This window comes from Microcaecilia unicolor, chromosome 6 (genome assembly GCF_901765095.1).
Source record: "Microcaecilia unicolor chromosome 6, aMicUni1.1, whole genome shotgun sequence".
Classification (NCBI taxonomy): Eukaryota; Metazoa; Chordata; class Amphibia; order Gymnophiona; family Siphonopidae; genus Microcaecilia; species Microcaecilia unicolor.
This window is the reverse complement of record NC_044036.1, coordinates 214,220,887-214,247,830: the sequence shown is the minus strand read 5'-3', so window position 1 is coordinate 214,247,830 and position 26,944 is coordinate 214,220,887. Positions and strand designations below refer to the sequence as shown.

At 44.6% G+C, this 26,944-nt stretch overlaps 1 protein-coding gene across 1 annotated transcript in view; it reads right to left on the bottom strand.

The window, feature by feature from the left end:
- Window positions 1–1,548: 1,548 nt before the first annotated feature.
- The window catches only part of ZNF618 (zinc finger protein 618), a 1,318,203-nt gene continuing 1,292,807 nt past the window's right edge, over window positions 1,549–26,944 (bottom strand). Inside the window, 1 exon segment of the mRNA XM_030206036.1 lies at window positions 1,549–5,322. Within this exon segment, the coding sequence (XP_030061896.1) occupies window positions 3,806–5,322 (1,517 nt within the window). The 3' untranslated portion in view covers window positions 1,549–3,805.

Genomic DNA, 26,944 nt, shown 5'->3' with positions numbered 1-26,944 from the left:
CGGCAGCATTGAAGAGCGAGCAGGCTCAGCGAGTCTGCTGCCTTCCCTTCTGTTCGCTCTGAGCTGTGACTCTGGTCCCGCCCTCATTTCCTGTTTCCGCAAGGGCGGGACCAGAGTTACAGCTCAGAGCGAACGAAGGGAAGGCAGCAGACTCGCTGAGCCTGCTCGCTCTTCAATGCTTCCAGGCCAGTGATGTCAGTGTTATCTACTGCATGAAGCAGACCACCTCCGGCGGAAGCCATGGTCCCAGGCAGCTTCAGAACGTTGGAGGTGAGAATTATTATATAGGATAGCATAATAGGGTGCACATGCACTTAGGAACAAGCACTTATACCACCAGCTATAGAGCTGGTGGAATCGTATGCATCTATGTTCCAGAGATATGCATGCAACTTACAGCATTCTATAAGTTAAGCATGTAAGTTTGTGTTTTGACCATGTGCCACCCACCTGAAAACTACATGCTATCTCAGAAATTTCAGTTCGGAGGTGCAGAATGTGTGGGCATCATATTTTACAGTTAACATAGAGGGGCATAATCGAACAGGGCGCCAAAGTTTTCGTGAGGACGTCATCGCAGGACATCCCGGTGAAGGGGCGGAGAAACCCATATTATCAAAACAAGATGGGTGTCTATCTTTCGTTTCGATAATACAGTTGGGGACGCCCAAATCTCAACGTTTAGGTAGACCTTAGAGATGGTCGTCCCCGGTTTTCAGCGATAATGGAAACTGAGGACGCCCATTTCGGAAACTACCAAATCCAAGCCATTTGGTCGTGGGAGGAGCCAGCATTCGTAGTGCAATGGTCCCCCTCACGTGCCAGGACACCAACCGGGCACCCTAGGGGGCACTGTAGTGGACTTCAGAAATTGCTCCCAGGTGCATAGCTCCCTTACCTTGGGTGCTGAGGCCCCCAAAACCCACTCCCCATAACTGTACAACACTACCACAGCCCTAAGGGGTGAAGGGGGCACCTACATGTGGGTACAGTGGGTTTCTGGTGGGTTTTGGAGGGCTCACATTTACCACCACAAATGTAACAGGTAGGGGGGGATGGGCCTGGGTCCGCCTGCCTGAAGTGCACTGCACCCACTAAAACTGCTCCAGGGACCTGCATACTGCTGTCAGGGAGCTGGGTATGACATTTCAGGCTGACAAAAATATTTTAAAAAGTTTTTTAGGGTGGGAGGGGGTTAGTGACCACTGGGGGAGTAAGGGGAGGTATCCTTGATTCCCTCCGGTGGTCATCTGGTCAGTTCAGGCACCTTTTGAGGCTTGGTCGCAAGAAAAAAATGGACCAAGTAAAGTCGTCCAAGTGCTCGTCAGGGACGCCCTTCTTTTTTCCATTATCGGCCGAGGACGCCCGTGTGTTAAGCACGCCCCAGTCCTGCCTTCACTATGCTTCCGACACGCCCCCGTGAACTTTGGTTGTCCCCACGACGGAAAGCAGTTGAGGACACCCAAAATTGGCTTTCGATTATGCCGATTTGGGCGACCCTGGGATAAGACGCCCATCTTCCGATTTGTGTCGAAAGATGGGCGCCCTTCTCTTTCGTAAATAAGCCTGATAGTGTGGCAGATTATGTGGAACAGTTAATGTCACACCTCCAGAGGAACAGATAACTGCATTCTGTATTAAAGGCTGTTCTCATAATGCATAGTAATGAACAGTGTGATAGGTTAGTGGCATGGCTGCCTTCCCCAAAGTATTGTAAAACCTTAACTTTGTTTAGTAAATAGACCCTTAGACAGGAAAAAAACTGCATGTTTCTTTTACTTAAGTTTCAATAATATCTTTGAATCTGTTACATGGAGAAAGTCACTGAAAATCTGGGGAATCTAGAGGGTGAATTTAAGATCATAAAATGGGCTAAAATCAGTTGCGAGACTGATGACAGTGTAGTGACAAAGAGGGCTAGAAAAAGAGCTCTCTCTTTTTGCAACTGGTGGGGCAGCTCTGATTCAGGTATTTGACAGTGTAGCAAAATCAAGAGGGATCTAAAAAAGCATGATGACTGGTTGAGTGCAGCAGCTAAGCTACAGTGTCATTTATTTGAGGTGAAGAAACTTAGGGAAGCAATATGTGTACTTATGATAACTAAATCATGGCAGTAGGCAGAGCCATATAAATGGTAGGTTGCATGAAAAGGTTCTTAGACAGGTGTAACAAGATGATAAAAGAAAACATACAAGTAATTCAAGAGAGCTCACTGGATGTATTGTGGCCAGTTCTGAAGAATGTGTCTTTGGAAGGATATAGATATAGCAAAAGTAATCCAAAGGAGAGCTACTGAAACAGTACTGTATGCATGTCATAAGCCCCACAAAGAAAATAATTATACCCTGGAGAATCACAAAGACAGGAGTGATAGAAGAAATATTAAAAAATATCTCAAGGGTAAACAAAAATGTATAAGAGAAACATACTTTAGTAACAAGGAAACTCTAAAACCAGGGTCATGTAAGTAATGTAAGGAAATATTTCATAGCAGAAAAGAAGGTAGAGACACAGAATAGTCTTCAAACAGAAGAGATTGGGAAAATTATATTAGAATTTGAGAAGGGAAGGATAATTATGAAGGATCCTTAGTTGAGGAAGAAAGGGGGTAAGGCTAGATGTCAAGAAGTGACTACAGTATTGTAGAAGGTAGGAAAAACGTGGCCCTGGGAAGCATTTAAACTGTCATAAATTTCTGATCCCTGTCTCAAGCGCTTACTCAGGATTATTGTTAAAAATATGAAGCTCTGGCCATGTGCTTTTTATCCTCTAATTATTCCTGTGTTTCTGCTAAAACACTGAAAACAGATTAAAAATAAATTTATCCCCATGTTCATACTATCAAGAATGGTTTAGTAATGACAATTAGTGTAATCCACTCTAGGTAAATAAAATAAACATTTTCACCACTAGAGGAAAGCAGGGATAGAATTCTTCCATGCTTTGTTGAGTGCACGTATATTACTTCCTGAGCCTACCTTAGCACACCATAATTTCACCAATTAATGCTTTGTCAACAATCTATATGGTCTTGGAATCCCCTGTAGCTATATTCACCAAAATGTGGAGACTGATGTTATCTGTACAGGGAAGGCTTACATTATAAAAGATACATAGCTGAGAGAAGCTACAGTATTTTACATTGTGAATTTAGAAAAAAAGATCTTAAATTCTAAAAACTGAACAATAAAGACATTCATTTTCATTATGCATTACGTTTGGTTCTAAAATTAAACAGGATAAAACTGCTAGCTAAAAAAATATTAAAAACCACAAAATAGGGAGTGGAAACAGCTTCCTATATATAACTATATTCTGAAATGCTCTTCTCTTTTTTATATTAAAAAAAAATAAAATAAAAAGTTTAGTTTCATGAGTCTCCTTCCTGATTTTTGGAGATACTTGTGTAACTTAGAAGCATGCATGCATCATATGTTAGGAAGGCTGCACAAATGCCCTGAAGATATAAAGTTATTCTTATGAGTAGGAGTCCAGAGCAGGAACTCGTGTTTTGAGACAGGGGTTTGATTACTGGAGGCAGCCACAGGTCATGTCACTCAGAGCGCTGTGGTCTGAGGAGTTGAGACTCTTCTGCCTGAAAAAAATACTTCAGTTTCAGAAAATAAACATACTGGAGCAGGAATGTGCCCCCTGTCTTCAATCCATTTAACGGTAATATAAAAAGCACTTGGTTTACAACGAGTTTTCATAATGAGGTCCACAGTGTAATTTCAACTTGAGTTTTGTTATCTTTATTTGGAACAGTATTCTATGAAGAATTATTTTTTAAAATAAAGATGCAGTTTTAAAGCATGTTTGACTTCAAGAACATGAGTTTGTTCATGTTTTCAGGGCTCAGTAGCCGTCTCCTTTTGATTAAAAGGGCCTGCTCGCACATGTGTACACATTCACTTCGGGCTCCTACAGCAGGCACAGCTAGGAGCCAGAAAGCAAGTTTGGCTAGTTTTCTATGTTTTTGGGTAACAGACAACCAGTACTGAAACAAGTCTGGGGTGGCTTGGAAGAGAGGTTCTTGTAAATAATCATAGACTTCATTTTTCCCAAACTGGTCATCAGCCTGTACTTTGGATGTTTCACTTGCTGCTGCAACTGGTGGGTTCTTGGAAGGTGGTTCAAATTCCACCTCCTCCAGCTCAGCATCTCTCACTTCGTGTATAAGTTCACAAACTTTGCCAATAATCTCTTCATGCTGGTAAGCAGGGACTGGCCTCAGTTTCTGCTGAGGGTCCAGGATCATAGCAACTTTGTGTGCTGAGTCCACCTTAAAATTTTCTTTCAGTGCTTCTAGGAAAAGATGACATAGCTTGCTTATGACCCCAGCATCATTAGCTTTGGATGTGAACAACTTCTCCAGCTTTACATACGTTGGCAGGACAAGCTGTAGAGTGGGTTTACTCTCATTGCTTAGCTCAATCACAGCTTGCTTCACTGGTGCTAAAATGGCAGCCAAATTGCTCAGCAAATGTTTGTTCAGATTCTGAATGATGCTCATTTTTTTGGCACGACTATAGAATTCACAGATCTGTTCATATCGTTCATGGACAAGCAGAAGAGAGTCAGTCACTGAGTTCCAACATGGAGGGAGACATGTCTCTTCCAGTGAGCCAAATGTCTCCTTGGAGAAGCCTGCTGATCCTGCAAGGTCCTCTGAGACATTCAACAACTCAATAACTTCATGCATATTACGGGCTTGTAGCGTTCGTTTGTTGAGCACACTCTGTACCATGGCACTGAGTGCACATGCAGAGCAGCGCAAGCACATACCTGCCTTGGAGAAAGCAGATGAGTTGACTTTGCAGTCAGTGATGTACACTGTTCTGATTTCTGACATGACAAACTCTGACATCACATTTTGCACCCACTGATGGATAAATTCCCCACTGTCCCGAATGTCCACATCCTTGATTCCCAACATGTATCTTTTAATTTGGTTGCCCTCTGCCTGGTAAGCAGTTAAAATGAAGCAGGAGTCCGGACCAACATTCTGAGAATGGCAGGTGACGCCAATGCCAAGATGCACATTGCTACCCAGGGCACAGGTTACTTTTACCTTCACTTGATTGTACATCCTAGGCAAATGCTTCAATGCTAGTGTGTTCATATTGCCCAGAATTTCACTGACTGAGAAGGATCCATAACGTGCTCCAGTATCTACAAGGGTCTGTGCCAACTTGATGAACTCTTTGCCATTTACCACACTGAGGGCTCCCAAGTCTGCACACATCACCCTCAGCAGCCTCTCAGCAATGTGCTGACGCTCTCTCTCTGGTAACGAGTTATGAACTGTTGCAGTTGCTGTTGCTGCAATAAGGAAAAACAGAAACAGATCACATTTTGTCATCATTTTCTGAAAAGAGTAGTTCTTATTTAAACAAATTTAGGGGTCCTTTTACTACAGTGAGTAGGCACTTACGCGCATCCAACTGAAACTACCGCCCAGCTACTGCGTGCCCCAGGCGGCAATTCCATTTTTGACACATATACAAAAGACGTGGCAGAAATTTTCTACCGTGTGGTGCTTACCCGGCGATAATTGGCAGTGTATGCACACTGACAATTATCGCCCAGTTAATGTGTGAAACCTTACCGATAAGTCAACAGGTGACGGTAAGGCCAAAAATGGAAATGCACTGGTTTAAATTTTGACGTATGTCCATTTTTGGCCACAAAAACAGGTCTTTTTTGCAGGCAAGCTGAAAAATGGACCTGCGCGCATCCAAAATACACGCCTACACCAACACAGGCCATTTTTTGGCACACCAAAGTAAAAGGGCCCCTTAGAGACATGTTTGCCTTCAAAGTGTCCAGCATTTCTACTTCATGTGATTTGCATTTTTCCTAGAGCCTCCACAATTTTCGCTATCTGAATGCAAAGTTGCTTACCTCTGTGAGGTGATCTCCATAGATAGCAGAATTAATCAAGCATAAAAGTAGGTGATTTCATTACATGGTTCAGGATACAAGCAGCTCTCCCAGAGCTTGTAAATAGTATAAGCTTCTGAGCATGTGTGGCCCTTCCTGCATACAGTAGACTCCACAGTTCTGAGGTGTCCCACAGTAATTTTGCACTCTGAGTGTGCACACTATGCATTAAAAAATGTTCTATTTTATTCATGGAGGTGACATGTCTGGGGGGTAGACTGTGAGTGTGTCTATGCTACCAGTTAGCGCCAACATGCTAATTAGCGTGTGAGCCTTTTCTGTGTACAAAACAGGTGGCAGTAAGAGCTCAGACGCTAATCTTTTTTAATGGCTATGCGCTAATGGCAACATTAGTGTGTGGTCATTAATGCAGAAAATGTGAAATTGTCCATTTTCCGGCTGCAGGAAAAATGGCCTTAGCACGTGGGAAAGACCAGCATAAGGATACACTAAGGTCACTTTTCCTGCACATTTGTAAAATGACCCTCTAATGAATTGGGCCCCAGGTTAGATAATAATGGACTTCTTTAATTTAGATGAAATAACTGAGCTTGGACATTGAAAATGCAGAAACATGCAATAATTTAGCATCTTAGACTGAGGAGTTTGACCAGATAATGGATGAAAGGAGTATCAGTGTCAAAATTCTTAGACTACATACATAATACAATGCTGGGTCAGACCAATGATCTGCTGAGCCCAGCATTATGAGAGTGGCCAATCCAGCTACAGTGGTGGAAATAAGTATTTGATCCCTTGCTGATTTTGTAAGTTTGCCCACTGACAAAGACATGAGCAGCCCATAATTGAAGGGTAGGTTATTAGTAACAGTGAGAGACAGCACATCACAAATTAAATCCGGAAAATCACATTGTGGAAAGTATATGAATTTATTTGCATTCTGCAGAGGGAAATAAGTATTTAATCCCTCTGGCAAACAAGACCTAATACTTGGTGGCAAAACCCTTGTTGGCAAGCACAGCGGTCAGACGTCTTCTGTAGTTGATGATGAGGTTTGCACACATGTCAGGAGGAATTTTGGTCCACTCCTCTTTGCAGATCATCTCTAAATCATTAAGAGTTTTGGGCTGTCGCTTGGCAACTCGCAGCTTCAGCTCCCTCCATAAGTTTTCAATGGGATTAAGGTCTGGTGACTGGCTAGGCCACTCCATGACCCTAATGTGCTTCTTCCTGAGCCACTCCTTTGTTGCCTTGGCTGTATGTTTTGGGTCATTGTCGTGCTGGAAGACCCAGCCACGACCCATTTTTAAGGCCCTGGCGGAGGGAAGGAGGTTGTCACTCAGAATTGTACGGTACATGGCCCCATCCATTCTCCCATTGATGCGGTGAAGTAGTCCTGTGCCCTTAGCAGAGAAACACCCCCAAAACATAACATTTCCACCTCCATGCTTGACAGTGGGGACGGTGTTCTTTGGGTCATAGGCAGCATTTCTCTTCCTCCAAACACGGCGAGTTGAGTTCATGCCAAAGAGCTCAATTTTTGTCTCATCTGACCACAGCACCTTCTCCCAATCACTCTCGGCATCATCCAGGTGTTCACTGGCAAACTTCAGACGGGCCGTCACATGTGCCTTCCGGAGCAGGGGGACCTTGCGGGCACTGCAGGATTGCAATCCGTTATGTCGTAATGTGTACCAATGGTTTCGTGGTGACAGTGGTCCCAGCTGCCTTGAGATCATTGACAAGTTCCCCCCTTGTAGTTGTAGGCTGATTTCTAACCTTCCTCATGATCAAGGATACCCCACGAGGTGAGATTTTGCGTGGAGCCCCAGATCTTTGTCGATTGACAGTCATTTTGTACTTCTTCCATTTTCTTACTATGGCACCAACAGTTGTCTCCTTCTCGCCCAGCGTCTTACTGATGGTTTTGTAGCCCATTCCAGCCTTGTGCAGGTGTATGATCTTGTCCCTGACATCCTTAGACAGCTCCTTGCTCTTGGCCATTTTGTAGAGGTTAGAGTCTGACTGATTCACTGAGTCTGTGGACAGGTGTCTTTCATACAGGTGACCATTGCCGACAGCTGTCTGTCATGCAGGTAATGAGTTGATTTGGAGCATCTACCTGGTCTGTAGGGGCCAGATCTCTTACTGGTTGGTGGGGGATCAAATACTTATTTCCCTCTGCAGAATGCAAATAAATTCATATACTTTCCACAATGTGATTTTCCGGATTTAATTTGTGATGTGCTATCTCTCACTGTTACCAATAACCTACCCTTCAATTATGGGCTGCTCATGTCTTTGTCAGTGGGCAAACTTACAAAATCAGCAAGGGATCAAATACTTATTTCCACCACTGTACCTTTGAACTACCTGGCAGATTCCACAGGGACAATTCCTTCTATGTTGGTCATGACCAGAAGAGGTGGCACAAGCCAAATTTCAGTTCAATAAGATCTTAATCAGGGTTTAACCAACGCCAGAATATGGCTATTAAAATATTAAATTGGAATATAAATGAAGGCAGAAAGCAGGAGAAAGAACATAAATAGTTTTGTCTAACACCCAGATTTCTGCACCATAAAGAAGCTAAAAAGTCATGAATGAGCTCAACAAACTGTTACGAAACAAGGAAAGGCTATCTGCTTGTTTAAAAAAAAAATAACTTGGTTATGCCAACTGAAATATACATATATTTCATTTTATATCTGTACTATTGCCAATGGAGATGTATTTTTGGTAGTGAAGGTGCGGGAAAGGGTAGGCCATGCTCATTAGCATATGTATCTCACACATATTCATTATGGTTATCTAAAAAAAAAAAAGATTTTATTTTTCTCTGAAATGAGCTAGCACCAAGGGAAGTTTGTCTCATGGTGCCTCCACTCACACCCCCATGAATTAGCAAAGGGTGCACACACTGTCTCTCCTCTTCCCCTCACTACGCAGCTGATCTGTCTTTCTCCCTCTCTAAAGCACAGCTCTCTCTCTCTCTCTCTCTTCCTCCCTCCCGCTTTAGCCAGCATTCCCTCTTCCCCCAAGTACAGCATAGTTGATTACCTGTAAGGGTGCTCTCAATGGACAACAGGATAATTCAGACACACTTCTTAGCCTTCTCTGCAGGCTGCCTGCCTAGATGTTCTCTCCCTAGTTTGATTGTCATTGGCTCTTCAATCATCCAATCACGCTAGAGGCACTGCTTCCTACTTTGAGTCCCAGCTGTTTCTGTCAGTTTTATGAGTAGCCAGGATAAAGAATTAGAAAACTGCAAGGGGTAAAGGATGGTTTAGGCCAAAAAATATGGAGCAATAAGGCTGTAAAGTTTATACAGTGTACAGTGTTGAGGTTTATGACGAGATGTAGACTTTCATGCACTACTACAGAATTAGTCTATCGATATTCCAGTTGTGGGGATGGTGGGTGGGAAGGTATGTTTGCATTATCCTGCTGTCCAGAGATAACATCTGATACAAGTAAGCAACTATGCTTTCTCCGTGGAACAGGATAATGGAGACACACTTGCAGGCTTATTTTCGAAAGAGAAGGGCACCCATCTTCCGACACAAATCGGGAGACGGGCGTCCTTCTCTCAGGGTCGCCCAAATCAGCATAATCGAAAGCCGATTTTGGGCGTCCTCAACTGCTTCCTGTTGTGGGGACGACCAAAGATCACAGGAGTGTGTCGGCGCCGTAGCGAAGGCGGGACGGGGCATGATTAGGAGATGGGCGTCCTCAGCCGATAATGGAAAAAAGAAGGGTGCCCCTGACGAGCACTTGGCCGACTTTACTTGGTCCATTTTTTCTGGCGACCAAGCTTCAAAAAGGTGTCTGAACTGACCAGATGACCACCGGAGGGAATCGGGGATGATCTCCCCTTATTCCCCCAGTGGTCACCAACTCCCTCCCACCCTAAAAAAAAAAACTTAATTTTTTTTTTTTTTGCCAGCCTCTATGCCAGCCTGAAATGTCATACCCAGCTCCATGACAGCAGTATGCAGCTCCCTAGATCAGTTTTAGTGGGTGCAGTGCACTTCAGGCAGGCGGACCCAGGCCCACCCCCCCCCCCCCACCTGTTACAATTGTGGTGGTAAATGTGAGCCCTCCAAAACCCACCCGAAACCCACTGTACCCACATGTAGGTGCCCCCATTCACCCCTTAGGGCTATGGTAGTGGTGTACAGTTGTGGGGAGTGGATTTTGGGGGGGGGGGCTCAGCACCCAAGGTAAGGGAGCTATGCACCTGGGAGCAATTTCTGAAGTCCACTGCAGTGCCGCCTAGGGTGCCCGGTTGGTTTCCTGGCATGTTAGGGGGCCTAGTGCACTACGAATTCTGGCTCCTCCCACGACCAAAGGGCTTGGATTTGGTCGTTTTTGAGATGGGCGTCCTCGGTTTCCATTATGGCCGAAAACCGGGGACAACCATCTCTAAGGTTGACCATCTCAACGTTTAGGTCAACCATCTCTAAGGTCAACGTAAATGTTGAGATTTGGGCATCCCCGACCGTATTATTGAAACAATGACCGTATTATCGAAACGAAAGAGGGACGCCCATCTTGTTTCGATAATACAGGTTTCCCCGCCCTTTCTCCGGGACGTCCTTAGAAATGGGTGCCCTTAGAGATGGTCGTCCCCGTTCGATTATGCCCCTCCACGTGATTCACAAGCTGAAGGTTGCTTAAAACGTTTTGAGTCTATATATGAGCAATCCAAAAAATGACAATTGGATGGAGGAAGATTTAAGCAAACAAATTCTGCAGGATGGCTTGTCCAAAGTGAGTATCCCTGTGTGAGGCACGATCCAAGCAAAAATGGTCAGTAAACATATGCGGTGTGGCCCATGTGGTCGCTCTTCAAATGTCTAGAAAAGGCACTCCTTTGAGATGGACTATAGAAGTAGCCATAGCTCATATTGAGTGTGCTCCAGTTTTTGTTGGCACCAGTTAATTAGACTGCTGATAACAAAAAGCTATACAGTCAGCAATCCTGCCTTCCTCTGACGTAGTTTCCTGTTTCTGTGAGGGCGGGACACTGAGAGGGAACGAAGGGAAGGCTGGAGGAGGCAAGCCTGGTCCTTTCACTAACGCCAGCGCTGCGACTTCAGGTAAAAAAAAAATTTAAACGTGTCACGGGGTGGCAGGAACAGAAAGCAGGGCTGTTGGGGAGCTAAGGGTGGGCAGGTGAGGCTGGGGTACTGGAACTCGACGGGAGCTTAAAAGGGGGGCAGGTGGAGGCTGGGGCAAGTTACTGGACATGGAGGGTAGGACAGGGACAAAGGAGAATCACTGGACATGGAGGGGAGCGGAGGATGGGGCAAAGAAGAATCGCTGGACAGAGAATCTGGACATGCATGGGAAGGGAGGGCAGGGGAGAGAGCAGAGTTGCTGGATATGGATGGATGGAGGAAAGGGCAGGAGAAATGCTGGACAAGGATGGAGGAGAGGGAGCACAGGAAGGAGATGAACATGGATGGAGGGGAGAAAGGAGAAATGCTGGCCATGGATGGAGTGGACAGAAGACAGGAAGGAGATGCACATGGATGGAGGGGAGAGAGGAAAAATGCTGGACATGGATGGAGTGGAGGGCAGGGAAGAGAGGAGAAATGTTGGAGGGAAGGAAAGACAGAGGAAGGAGATGCACACGGTTAGAGGGGAAGGAAGAGAGGAGAAATACTGCACATGGATGGGGGGGGGGGGAGACAGGAAGTAGATGCACATGGATGGAGTGAAGGGAGAGGAAAAATGCTGGACATGGATTGAGGGGAGGGAAGACAGAGGAGGAGATGCACATGGATTTAGGGGAGAGAGGAGAAATTGTGGACATGGATGGAGGGGAGAGGAGAGAGTTGAAATGCTGGACATGAATGGAGGGGAGGGAAGTGAGATGAACATGGATGGAGGGGAGGAGAGAGGAGAAATGCTGGACATGGATGGAGGGGGAGAGGAAAAATGCTGAAGGGGGATGGAAAGAGGAAGGAGATGCATACTGACAAGATGAGGGAAAGGGAAAAGAGGAGGAAAAACTGCACATGGATGAATAAAATAGGCAAAAGCTGGATCCACTCTATACCTCCTCCAGTCAAGTCCGCAGAGGACCCAGGTTTTACCTATGGATGTAGGGCAAGATATGAAGAAATGAGGAAAGTAAAGAAATAAATGGACAGGAAGCCCTGGGAACGGAGTTAAAGGAACAGATAGAGAGCAGCAAAATCAGAGACTGGGACCAACATGATCAGAAAAACAAAGTCGCCAGACAACAAAGGTAGAAAAAATCATTTTATTTTCATTTTAGTGTTTGGAAGAGGTCCAATTTGAGAATTTATATCTGCTGTCTTATTTTGCAGTGGGTATACTAGAGTTGTAACAGTTTATAGAAATTATTTATAATGAAAAAAAATCACGTTATTTTTTTCTCCTATACTGGTATAGTATTTTCAATGATAGTGCTTATATGCGCCATGGCTGGTATAAGGGGTGTGGATACTGTGGGTGTGGCTAACATATGTGCGGAGTAACACATGGTGATCCCACCCATAATGAGTACCGGTACCTTTTTTCCTACAAAAAAAGCACTGCACCTTTTGCACAAACTAGTCAACACATTTTTTAAAACCTTAATGTTTAATATAGTTGTAGAACATGGAATCGAATACATTACAATCCATATGATACAGAGCAACATCCAAGACAAAAATATACTCAACCAATACCCAGAAGTCCCTTCTTGGGTCAGCAATGAACAAGCAATAGCAATACTTAGTAACAACAAGGCTGCAACCCACCCCCTATACAAATAAAATACTCCTCGAGTATCTAAGAAAACAGCAGATAAAAGAACACAACTAATAACTGATCATTTACAAATTACCCTACAATCCACCATATGAATGTACACCCCGTCCCACTCCTATCCCATCCCCCCGCCAACTCTCAGATGAGATGAGAGTATAGACCAAAAAGCACGAAAACTAAAATGAATAAAGGTGAGCACCACATTAATATAACACAATCTGCATGACTGAGATCAGTGAAATGGTGGCCAGTGGCTAATATCCCAGGAGGTCCCTCTGCTCAGGATGTTCACCCATCAAACATGCACCACTTTTGATCATAGTCCCGTCCTTTACCCTTCAATTCCAGTGTTATCTTATCAAATAAGCAAAGCTCCCTAAGAGCCTGTTTTCATGCCATTAAAGTCGGGCCTTTCCTCCCCTTCCAACACCTAGCAATACCCATTTTGGCTTCCAAATTAAAAGGTGGTCTACCCCCTTCGGAATACCCTCCTCTGGTGTAACTTGTGGTATTAACCTCAATAAACAAGCCAGTTTGTTATCTGCCCAATCCTCCCCCGTCCACGTCAGAATGCTCGCCCAAATGGAGCACCAATATACTTGGATAACAGGGCACTCCCACCATATATGCTCCAATAAGTCCTGCTGCCCACATATCCTCCAGTATTGACCCATCTCTCCTCCTCCAAACTTCTCTTTTACCGGTGTCCTGCAGGTCCTGTGAAGAATCTGAAATTGCAACTGATTATATTTGTTTACAGCTGTACATTTATGAGCATATCAGTACATCAGCTTCCAATCATCCTTTCCCACAAGGAAGCCTACCCATCTAGACTATTTCTCCTCTGCAACCCTACCCCACCACACCCCAAGACAAGAGTGTATGGAAGAAAGCTCCACACTGAGGCAAGACATGACTTTCTTCATAGGGCCCTCCTTAAACAATATCACTTCCAGCAGAGTCGAATCTCTGTGCAAATTAGCTTTGGTATTTGATCCCAAAAGAAAATCCCTTCCCTGAAAGAACTGATAGAAGGGGATTCTATCCCCAAGCAAGTCCTTATTTGCCCATGTGTCACCAGAGAACCGTGGGAGAAAACATCTGCATATGAGATAAACACTACAGCCTCCAGCTTCTGAGGCAAAAATAGAATAGGGCATCAGTACACTTTTTTCTAAGGGTACCCAGTGCACTGAAGAAGCCTCAACGTGAAGTTCCCGCATGGCCTTCAATACAGAAGCTTGATAATAACGTTTGAAGTCGGACCCCCCCCCCCCCCCCCCCCCCACCCCGGAACACTGTAGTATTGTCCACCCCAATTTTTGCCTCCAATTAGCCCAAATAAAGGATCACAACATCCTCTCCCAGTACTTAACTGTTTGCTCAGAATTCTAATTGGCAACTGGGCAAAAAGAAATAAGAATTTAGGCAAAATCATCATCCACACTGCTGCTACTCTGCTCCACCAGGTTAACCAGAGTGACTCCATGACTCCAGATCTTGTTGGAGCTGCCGGGTAAGCCACTTATAGTTTAAATGAAACAATTTCAGAACATTTATTAGAAATAACAATCCCTAAGTAAAAAAAACCCTTTGTCTGCTACCTTAAAAGGGAAATGAGAAAAGTCAGAGACATCCACATTGAACAGCAGAGGCTCTGTTTTGTCAATATTAGCCTTGAATCCATAAATCCTACCAAAACCTTCAAAAGTTTGTCCACCAGGTATAGCAGGCACTGCACCAGGTCAGCCATAGAAATGAGTGTGTCACCTGCATACAAAAGGATTTATGGGGGTCCCCACAAACTACAATAGGTGCAATATGGGGAGTACTCCTTACACAAGCTGCAAAGGATTCAATAACTATTGCAAAAAGCAAGAGGGTCATAGTGCAACCCTGCCTGGTACCCCTTCGAAGAGAAAACTCTTCTGATCGAATTTCATACACTAAAATAGAACTCTTGGGCTCAGCATACAATGAACGCACCCAAGTACCATAAGTGCCCAGAGACCCATTTAGTCCATCACAATGAACAATTAGGACCACTCCACTCTGTCAAATGCTTTCTCAGTGTTGATGACCACGCACTGTAACCAGGCACCTCTCTGGTGCAGCCAGGGATAGAACAATCTCCTCTAACCACAGGCTCCCGGTACAATGAAGAAACAGATATCCACCAGTAACTTCAAACTCAAGGACTTTATTCCATGCAGGTTTCTAGTGCACAGTTCCAACAGCAGCAGTCCATTCAATTCATTATCATAGCTCAATCACAAAGCAGCAGTTATACTTCTATTCTCTTCACCCTCATAATGAGCTCCATATTTTAGGGACTTCTCACACCCAAGGGATTCCCCCTGCAACAACTTCACTAGTAAGGTCAATACTTTAGGGACGTCTTCTTACCAGTGGCGTAGCCAGACCTGAGATTTTGGGTGGGCCCAGAGCTAATATGGGTGGGCACGCACTGTCTATATAAGTATGAGTAGTGTCTCTTGGGATCCTACAAAATAATGCCTTAGAATTCACTTGATGATGGATTTCTAAGCAGTCTGCCCAACAGCTGCCCTGCATCAGTATAACCACATACATACTTAATGGAAAAATTGATAGTTTTAAATACAATTACATTATCCCACAATCTCTCTACTGCAAAATGCTATACACAAACTTGTGCAAAAACACACTCATATCCTTACTAAACCATAATAGCACTAATTCCAAGGACAGGATGAGCTACAACTTTATGCTTGAAAAGGCAGAACTGTAATTACACTAGGCTCTAAAACACCAATACACCACCTCGTGAAAAAAAAAAAAAGCAAAACAAAAAGGGCTGCAAGTACTACACGCTAGCATTGCCCTAGGGCGGCACTGGCAGTGAAATGTCTACCCCCCCCCCCCCCATCCAGAAGCCCACCAGACCACAGCCATCATTTTGATTACAAAAGAGTAATCAAAATGCTGGCAGGTCATGGGGGTGGGCTTCTGGGTGGGGGTGGGCTCTTCACTGCAGGGAAAAAAAAAGGTATATTTAATAATTAAATATATACATTTTTGCCCTAGGCAGTGAAGTGCTTACCCCATCCAGAAATTCCACAACAATACATTTTAATAGTGCCCAGGCCCCAGCTAGCTTAATTTTTAAAAAATTACAAAAAAAAAAGCATTTACAATGTATTACCTGCTGCTGGGCTGGGCTGACAGCTGCTGCTGCTAACTCGATTCTGGAACTGACTGGATGATCTCAATTCCAACTAGAACCTTCTTCTTTCCAAATTCCCACGTTTTTCAGGGCAGCCGCAGGGCCAGACTGAGGCTCGCACTAATCGTCAACCCCCGTGTGCCTTGCGTGTAGCCATCCACGTGCAGCTAATGCCCGAGCGAACTGACGACAGAGCCGAGGAGCGAGTCGAGAGCGAGGCTGATGAGCACGCCCGCCGCCGTGCACAGCCACGTCCGGCGCGTAGGATGGATACTTGGAACAGCTACGAGTCGACGTGCCTGGAGTGGAGAAATCAGCTGCCTGCTGGGCGGGTGCGGCTGTGACGCAACGTGGTAGCAGTAGTAGCTTACGGCAGGGCCAGGCTGCTGTTTCGCAGAGTATGTATTGTGCGCTTGCTTGGGTGGCGTAGTGGGCGGGCCAATCGGGCTGGAAGCAGGAAGGAACCTCGGACCTCCTGGAAAGATCAGCTGAGCCAGAGCGCCAGCGGGTGCCCCGTCTCTGCGGCACGCTAGGCTGCTGCTGCTGCTGCTTCAGTGTGCGTGCGCTTGGGTGGGCGGGCCTGGGCCAAAATTGGGTGGGCCTGGGACCACCCGTAGCTACGCCCCTGCTTCTTACCCAAGGATTTTCAGCCTGCAAATACTTCCAAGACTTCAGTACTTTAGGGACCTCCCTGCCCAAGGGTTTTCAGCCTGCAACTGCCTCTCAGACTTCAGTACATTAGGGACCTCCCTGCCCAAGGGTTTTCAGCCTACAAATACCTCTCAGACTCCCTTCCTTGCTGCTCTCCCTGAACTGAACTAATGAGACTCCTTCCCATCTGCCTAATCAATCCCTGGCTTCTGCCTTCACAACCAATCATTCTCCACTCATTAGCTTCTCTACACACCCATACCAGCTGAGTTGAGCATGAGCCTAATGAGGAGCTCCTGCACACAGGGTTTCCTAGCTCTCTTTCCCCCATACCAGCTGAGTTGAGCATTAGCCTAATGAGGAGCTCCTGCACACAGGGTTTCCTAGCTCTCTTTCCCCCTAGAGGCAGATAATCTACACATCCTATCAGCTTATTCCCTTGTCTTCCCCTTATTGCAGCTAGAAGTCCAGTCCGGGTTCCTCATCTCACCCCCTGGCTCCTTGCCTGCAATGCCTTCTGGGACTTGTAGTTCAGACAAACTGCCTTAACCCAACTATCCTGGAGGTGACTTTATCACAGCACATCACTTTTTCCTTTCGGTGCTCAGGAAGTCCTATTAAATGTATAGCCTGCCAGACATTATCACCCAACTGGCGATCCCAAACCCAATCTGATCATGCATAAGCTTACCTTATACAGCTATCCAATTCACTCCCTCCCTTCTTGATCGCTACACACTACTAACTGTATCTGATATCCTGATATGACAATGTCAACAAATCTATGTAAGCCACGTTGAGCCTGCAAATAGGTGGGGGAATGTGGGATACAAATGCAATAAATAATAAATAATAATAAAATGTGGTCCAACCTGTTCACCAGGATCTTAGCAAAGATCTTCATGTCATTATTCAAAAGAGTTATAGGTCGGTAACTAGCACAGTGAGAGGGGTCCTTCCTTGGCATGGGGTACACAACCACATTCACTTTATATATAGATTTAGGTAGTGGAGGCCCCTCCACCACCTCCTCAAAATCCTTATAAGAATAGGGGAGACAGCATACTCTGCGGGAAAGCCATCCTCACCTGGGGATTTCCCTCCTGAAAGGTGGGAAATAACTTTGCTAACCTCCACAGGGGTAATCAGAGCATTTAAGACTAGGGAATCTTGCTCACTAACTTTTGGGAGCCCCAGCCCCTGAAGATATGATTGAATATCTGCTGTTGTACCAATAAGCTCAGAAGAATATAATTTCTGATAAAAAAGCTTAAATTCCTGAGCTATACCTCATGGGTAAATTTAGCGTCCCCTGTAGCAGAAACAATTTTCATAACTCACTTTCCACTTTTACGCTTCTTCACTTGCCAAGCGAGTGCTTTCCCCATCCTATTACCACCCTCCAGATAATCCCGCTGTATCCTACATAGAAGATACTCAATATGCCCCATATCCATTGCAGCCAACTGAGCCTTCAGTTTCTGAAGTCTCTCTTTGATTAATTTGGATGGATAGCGTTCATGAACCCTTTGCAAATTTGCCAGGTCCTTCAAAATACGTTGTCTTTGCTGAATATGCGCCCTCTTTGTTCTGGCAGCCTCCTGTATAACAATGCCTCGCATAAAGGCTTTCCCAGCATCCCAAACAGTCCCTGTAGGTAGGTCATCTATGTCATTAAACAAAAGAAAGACCTTCCAATTTAGTAAAAGCAGTCCGTGAGTACTGATTTGCTCAACAACCCCACATTAGCCCGCCACAAATGACCCCCACTCCTACCCTTATGAAGAACCACCGTTCCCATGACCAGGGCATGATAAACACTAATTGGGTGAATATGAACATCCTTCCACCACCCAAGCATCTGTTTGTCCACCAAAAAATAGTCCAATCTAGAATAGGTATTGTGCCTACCAGAATAATGAGTATACTGTTTTTCTGCTTGACTGAAAACTCTTCAAACACCTTCTTGCGCATTGCCCATTAGGCCTCTGCGAAAAATAGCACTGTCTTTAAATTCAGATCTACTCCTTCGATTGACTCTATCCAAATGACCCAATGCAATATTCATATTGCCCCCTGTTATGAGGTCCCTTTACCCCACAGATCTAATTAGCTTAAAAAGGTCCCTGTAGGGCCTACCAGAGCATACACATTTAAAAGTGTGAATTTCCTCTAATTTATTCTTCTGGATAGCCAAACATAGCGACCCTGGGCATACCTTCCCAAACTATATTCTATGAAGGGGGCATGTTTGTCCATAAAGATATCAACCCCCCTGGGTTTTATTACCCCTCCGATGAATAATAAACCATGGTCCAATAACCCCCTCTGAGTTAAGCATCTCAGCAGAAGTCAGTTTTAATTCTTGTAAGAGCACAATATCAACATGAAGGTCTTTTATATGCATCAAAATCCTCCTCTGATTGATTGGGTGGTTCACCCCCCTCCCCCAGCATTCCGGGTAGAAAATTTAATCCCCTTTATTGCCATAGCTGCTCAATGAAATCAAACATCTGTCACCATTGCCCACCTCCCCACAGACCACACCTAGCTTCCACCTTCCCAATCTAACCCACATGTCCACCCCCTCCGTGCACTGTCTAACCCACCCAGACCCTCACCAGATCCTCTGCCCCAACCTCCCCCCAAGAGGGCAATCCCCATCCCCTCCAACAGCACCCAATACTCTTCCCTTACCCTACCCCCTCCCTCCCCTTCCCATATACTCACCAACACTACACATCATATTAGTAAGCCACTGCAGTCATATTAAACCAGACATACCTCTTAGAAAATCTCAGAGCCCACCATTCCTCCATTGGCTTACCTGAAAAAAAACAGTCCAAACATCAATTGAACCCCTGACCCTAAACCGCCAACTGAACCGGCCCCCCTAGGAGGGCCTGCTGACAATGTCCACTAGAGCTTTAATTACTCCTCTGAAGTTTCCTGCAAGCCTAGGAATCACACCATCTGCCACCTCTTGGATGCCCTCACTGGTGGTTTGAGCATCAGAATCCACAGAGACTTCTGGCTCTACCTCACTACTGTTCACTCCTGGTTGCTTCTGAAGGAGCCGCCTCTGATACGTCATGGATGTAGCCTTTCAAAAGCAGAGACGATTTCTTTTTCTTCACGGGGTCAGGCTGGAACTCCAGACCTTCTTAATTGGAGAGGGGCTTGAAGAAGCACCTTTACTCTGATTAGTAGCACAAAGGGGATCTCCATTTTGCTTATGAGTATAAACCAAGTATTTTATAAAGCTGTCTGACTCAAAAAATGTTTCTTCCCATTTTTAAATTTTTTTATTTATAACCATTTAAATTTTTACAAGCGATAAAACTTCTTCCCATTTTTAAAGATAACCAGTTTAACAGGGTACCACAGTCTAGCCTGAATACCACGGGCCACCAGCACCTGCTTGTAGTTCTGTAACTCTTATCTTTTACACACGGTCTCAGCACTAAGATCTAGGAAAATTCTGAGGTCCCAATTTTCAAATTTACACACTTTTTGTTGACGAGTCACACTCTGCTCATATGCCACCTCCGTATAGCACAAGAGTTTAACAATAAAAGCCCGTGGAGGATGATTAGGGTTGGCCTAGGTCACAACTTTCAATGTGCCCTTTCCACCTCAAATTTTGGCTGCGCTAGGGAGTCTGGAAAACAGGAGCTTGCCCCACCTTCATACTCTCCAGAATTATTCTTATGTTGGAATGGCAATGCCTGTTCTCCAGATCCTCCACCTTCTCAATGAACTGCTGCAGCAATTTAACCTGCGCCTCCAATAAGTCTCTGCCATGTCCCTGAGCAACCTCCACCTCATGAAGTGTCCCCTCCAAACCATCCACTTGCTCCGCCAACTCCCTCAGCTTCCGCTTCAGCTTGCTTACCACCATATCTGCAATGACAAGCTTGGCTGCACCCAGCTCCTTCAGCACCAAAGTAAGTGCGTCATCTGCCACTTTACTTGGGGGTGTGCGTTGAGTACTGTTCCCAACTACTAAAACAGTTCCGGTCGAGCTCCCACCCCTGATTTAGGGGGCCTTACCAGTATACATCTCATTAATCAATGGGGTGCTCTTGCCCTTCAAGATTCGTGGCATTGCACTGCCTTGATCTCCCACCTTCACTCACCAACATCTCTTCATGAAAATTACTCCACTGCAGCGGCTCAAACTGAGAGGGCAGACAGCAGGATTTGCAGAGCGACTTTATTTGTGTCCGCCCAGCATGAAGGAGTCAACACATATTTATTTTTATTGTCTTTGTTACCTTTTTGGCCACATTTTTAATTTAGAAATTGGTCATGTTATGTTAATTATAAAGTTTGTGTTGTATTTTTATGATACAGTAGGGTTGTGTTATTACATTTTTTTCTTTTTACTAAAAGTATGATGTTACACACATTTTTTAAATTTCTACTGAAGGCATGATGCTGTACACATTTTTGCACTCTTTTTATGATTGCTTATAATTGTTTAATGAAAGATGTTTTCAACTGTAATAAGCATCTGTAGCAACCTTGTTTGTAAAGGTATATGTTATATATCAGTTATGTTTTTTGATCCATATGTTTCATATTTATTGTAGGAAGAGTATTTATACCTGTTAGTTGCCTTTTTCCTACATTCAAGACCTTTTTAGTAATGTATTGGTGATGATTTTGTTTCTCATTTAATTTTACTTTATCTATGTATGCAATTGGTATTTTTTATTTATCTATTTCTTTGTTTGTATATGTTTTTAGACCCCTGTGGAAGGCTTTTTGCTGAAACTTGGCTACGCTAGGTCAATATGCAAGGATCAATATCCAACAAAAGTGTATGTGGTTTTCGTCTTCTCTGGAATGTCTCTGCTGTTCGTTGTTGACTGTGTTTACATTGCAGACTGCTTTCTCCTGTTTATTTGCGTGGATAGTGTACCAAGGTTCATAACTTATTTACTTTTCTGGTTGAAATTACTGCAACAAGGAAAAGAGTTTTCCAGGTGAGAAACTGTAGAGAAGTTACATAGTAACATAGTAAATGACAGCCCCTTAGGATCCATTCCTTCTGAAAAGGATTCCTTTATGTTTATCCCACGCGTGTTTGAATTCTGTTACCGTTTCCATTTCCACCACCTTCCGCGGGAGGGCATTCCAAGCATCCACTACTCTCTCCGTGAAAAAATACTTCCTGACATTTTTCTTGAGTCTGCCCCCCTTCAATCTCATTTCATGTCCTCTCGTTCTACCGCCTTCGCACCTCCGGAAAAGGTTCGTTTGCGAATTAATACTTTTCAAATATTTGAACGTCTGTATCATATCACCCCTGTTTCTCCTTTCTTCCAGAGTATACATGTTCAGGTCATCAAGTCTCTGCTCATACGTCTTGGAACGCAAATCCCATACCATTCTCATAGCTTTTCTTTGCACCGCTTCAATTCTTTTTACATCCTTCGCAAGGTACGGCCTCCAAAACTGAACACAATACTCTAGGTGGGGCCTCACCAACGACTTATACAGGGGCATCAACACCTCCTTTCTTCTGCTGGTCACACCTCTCTCTATACAGCCTAACAACCTTCTAGCTACGGCCACCGCCCTGTCACACTGTTTCGTCGCCTTCAGATCCTCAGATACAATCACACCAAGATCCCTCTCCCCGTCCGTACCGTATCAGATTCTCCCCGCCTAACACATACGTCTCCCGAGGATTTCTATTCCCTAAGTGCATCACTTTGCATTTCTTCGCATTGAATTTTAATTGCCAAACCTTAGACCATTCTTCTAGCTTCCTCAGATCCTTTTTCATGTTTTCCACTCCCTCCCGGGTGTCCACTCTGTTACAGATCTTAGTATCATCCGCAAATAGGCAAACTTTACCTTTTAACCCTTCGGCAATGTCACTTACAAATATATTGTTGAAACTCGAGGTTCAAATGAGGAAAGTAATAATTGGGATAGGAACAAATTCAAACACCATAGAGGAGGTGGAGGTTCAACTGGTGGTTGGAGATGGATCAATCCTTTAAGGAATCGTTTTACCAAGGGATGAGATGCAAGTGGTGTGTTCTGTATCCCACAGTGGTGGTTTGAAATTGCTGCTAGATGGACTCCAAGGATGATTTTAATCCATTGTTGCAGAGATAAATAAGTCAAAAGAGTATGGATAAAGAAAGATGCAGGATTAACTTGATTTTTTCCACTTTAGGAAATATGATGTTTGTGCAGAAGGTTTGTTTGCAATGTTTAGTTCATCTCTATTAGACAGGGCTCCCCTTAGGTTCCAAGCTGTGAGTGAAAGTTTCTTGGGATTTGGATGTAAGAGTTTTGCCATCTTCCTATGTGAAAAATGGGGATAACTGCCCAGAGGAATAGGTGATGCCACTGAGAGCTTGAGAAGCCAAGGATACCATATTTGTCGAGGCCAATTTGGTGCTATGAGGATCATGGTTGCTGTATCCTGGATGATTTTCTTATGGAAAGGAGGAAAAGCATAAAAAATGTAATTTCTCCATGGAAAGCGGAAAGGATCCATAGGGAGACTGAGACTCGAAGGCATTCTGGAGCAAAACTTCTGGCTTTTGAAGTTGTGATCCAACTAGCATGTTTCCCATTGTTGGAAGATGTGCTGCACTGCTGATGAAGCAAAACACCATTCGTGTGAGAGAAGAATTCTGCTTAGTTTGCCCACTAAATTGTCGCAGGGACCTGGGATGTAGGAAGCTTGCAGAGTTGTTTGAAGTTGCAGCAGGGTAGTCCAAATGCGATATGCATCCAGACAAAGGGGCAGAGATCCCAACCCTGTTTGTTCAAATAGACCACTGTTACTTCATTGTCTGTTTGGAGAAGAATAACCTTGCCTTTGAGGAAGTGTGAAAAAGTGCGAATCAAATAGAATACTGCTCTGAATTCCAAAAGACTGGTGAGAAGAGAGGTTTCTGCAGATGTCCACAGGCCTTGAATATGACATTCTTGAAGATGAGCTCCTGACAGACTTGTGAGTTCTTGTACCAAGTAGAGCGCTGCTGAGCCGGTACTCGGACCAGGTTCCGCTTGGTGGCCGGACAACCCCGGGTTTCATCTGCACTGACCGCCGTTCCCCAGAGGTTGAGCCCCTAGGTGCGGGCAGCCTGCAAGACTTAGGAGACGGAGCAGGAAGCGGAGTGGTGAACGTAAAGGCCAGACAGGCGGCAGGCAAAAGAGTGATCCAGGTACAGGCAAAGTCAATAGGCAGGCAGCAGGCAAGGGAGTAATCCAGGAACAGCCAATGTCAACAGGCAGGCAGCAGGCAGGGGAGTGATCCAGATATAGGCAATGTCAATAGGCAAACAACAGGCAAGAGATTAATCCAGGCACAGGTAAAGTCAATAGGCAGGCAGCAGGTCAAGAGAGTAATCCAGGTACAGGCAAAGTCAGTAGGCAGGCAGCAGGCAAGAGAGTAATCCAGGCACAGGCAAAGTCAGCAACAAGGGACAAAGTAGAGAAGAAGCACACTACTGAGCAAGTAACACCTACCAAAGTAGAAGCCGAAGCATGGAGTCCAGAAAGAGCTCAGCTGATAAAGTGCTGGCGTCTGACATCAGCAGGGTCCAGCAGGGAGAAGGAGCACAGCCATAAGACAAGAGCATGGGAAGGAGGAACCGGAAGACCAATAGGAGAGAAGCAAGGGAAGACAGGCAGAGAGAGAGCAGACTTAGGTGCTTGGAAGCAAAGCAATCAAGGATCCTGGAAGCCAGGCAGAGAGAGAGAGCAGAGCCAGGTGCACGGAAGCAAAGCAATCAAGGAGCCTGCAGCCAGAGAAGAACTACACACACATGGCTCAGGGCTGTGCCAGTCAAGAGTGCGTGTCGACGGGACCCCGCGCAGCCCGAGGACGCCGCTTGCGCTGAGGTAGGGGAAATGACAGCTCTCCAGCTGTGAGGTGAAGCATCTGTGTTTTGTGTAATCTGTTTAGATGGTGGGCTGAAAGGAGTCCCCTCCAATTTAAGATGGAGCCACCAGTGTAGGCTTTGTTTGATTTGTGGATTGTGAGAAAGCCGGTGCTTGTTTTGATCTCATTGCTGTATAAAAGCCCATTGTATAGGTCTCATCCTGAGTCTTGCTGTGGTGACCATTGTAGAAATATGCTGTCATTTGCTTGAAATACAGGTCAATGGCTCAGGTTCAGGCTAAAAGCTAGGCCTGTAAAAATCAAAGATCACTTCTGACACAAAATACATTTCACTGTAGCAAGTGCTGAAATGAGGTAATTGAGAACTGACAGGGGAGGGGGAAATCTACTCTATAAACAATAAGAAGACTGGCACCTGTGAGAAGTCACGAGCAAACATGTTTTGGCTAATAAACAATAGTAGTGGGTCAGATGCAAGTAGAGGAAGAGGGAGCTGAGGAGGGCAAAATGACCCGTGAAGTCATTTCTTCACAGATGGTGTCCTAAACATAATTTGTTTATACTTAGAGTTTGGGAACATGTGAAGTCATTCTGATCAACTGATAAGGGCCAAGAGCTCTGGTGAGAAAGCTAGGGTCCATTGAAATGAATAGGGTCAAAATGGTATAAAAAGGGGAGTCTGAAGGGTATCAGATCAGAGAAGACTCGAGAAGGCCAGAGAGAGAGGGCGTGTCGTGTAATGCTGCTCCACCATGTGACTGCCTAATTTGCCTGTACTGCTGTTGGTGAGATTGTAATAAACTATCTTCTTATATCCCAGTGAGTCCTTCTGATTATGGAGCCTGCTAGTACCCAGCCTGCATGAGCAGTCTGGAGAATATGAGGTCGAGATAATTGGTAGGAACACGCAAATTATTTTACACCATTACTGTGGAGGCTGACATATGTCCAAGAAGCCTTAAAAGGCATCTGGCTGTAGAAGTGTTTGAGAGGAGTAGTTTTTGTGATAGTATTTGTAAAGCTTGAATGCATTCTTGTGGAAGAAAGACTTGCTTTGAATTGTGTCCAATTTTGCTCCTATGAATTGGATGCACTGAGGCAGAGTGAGCTTGGACTTTTGATGGTTGATAATGAAACCCAGTGAAGTTAATAGGGGCATGGAACAGAGATTTCTTGATGTGCCCATAGATCAATCCGTCGTCTAAGTAAGGAAAGACAAAGATGTCTTTCCTCCTGAAATAGGTAGCTACCACTGCTAGAGTTTTTGTGAACACTCTGAGTGTAGCTGAAAGGCCAAACAGGAGTACCTTGCACTAGTACCTTGCTTTCCTGATAACGTTTCCAGGTTCTCTTCACTTATTCAGGTATTCTCTCCTGTCTTTATCTTTCTGAGTCGTCTTATAATGTGTGAAGGCTAACCTCCTTTCCCTTATCTTTTCAGCTACTACCTTTGAGTACCAGAGCGGGCTTCTTTTCCTCTTACTTTTATGTAATTTTCTAACATAAAGGTTAGTTGCCTTTAATATAGCTCCTTTTAATCTTGTCTATTGCTGTTTTACATCCTTCAGCTGCTCCCATCCTACTAACTGTTCCTTGAGAAATTCCCCCATCTTGACAAAATTAGTTCTTTTGAAATCCAGGACTTTCAATCTCGAATGAGCCCTCTCTCCTGTTTTAATATTGAACCACACCTTTCAATGATCACAAGATGCCAAATGCTCTCCCACCTTGACGTCAGAAATGTTCTTTCCATTCGCAAGCACCCAACATCTCTTTAAATCTAGATGACCCTGCAGCAGGGACACCCCAATCAACATCTGGCATACTGAAGTCACCCATTAGTAGCACTTCACCTTTCCTAGTTATGTTGTGGATGTCTTCAATTAAGTCCCTATTCATTTCCTCCGACTGTGAGGGTGACCTGTATATTACGCTGATATAGATACATTTTCCTTTCCCTCTTTCCAGTTTAACCCACAGCGCTTCTTCTGTACCCCACGTGTCCTGCAGTTCTGTCACTTGGATATCATTCTTAGCATATAATGCCACACCTCCTCCCTTTTTTCCTACTCTGTCCTTCCTGAATAAATTATAACCAGGTGTAGCAATATTCCAGTCAAGGCTCTTTGTGAACCATGCCTCTGTGACCATCACTAAATCCTAGTCTGCTTCCATTATTGTAGCCTCTAGATCTAGAAGTTTGTTTCCCATACTAAGGGCATTGGTATACAAGGCTCTCCAGATCAGTTCTACTGAGTTTGCTGACAGAAGGCCCTTTATCTCTTGCAGTAATAACGAGAGTGGGTGTAAGTCTTGGGTGATGGATGAAATGTTGGAGGAATGTGGGAAAAATTTAGTTTGTAACCATACTTCACTAGACTGAGAACCCATTCGTCTGCTGTAATTTGCACCCAAATGTGGAAAAATGAGTGATTTGGTCTCCTAAAATCAGGGTGTCAAAACTCAGGTTGGGTTTTGAAATAATATTAGTAGTTGCGGCCTGGGGTTTCCCCTCA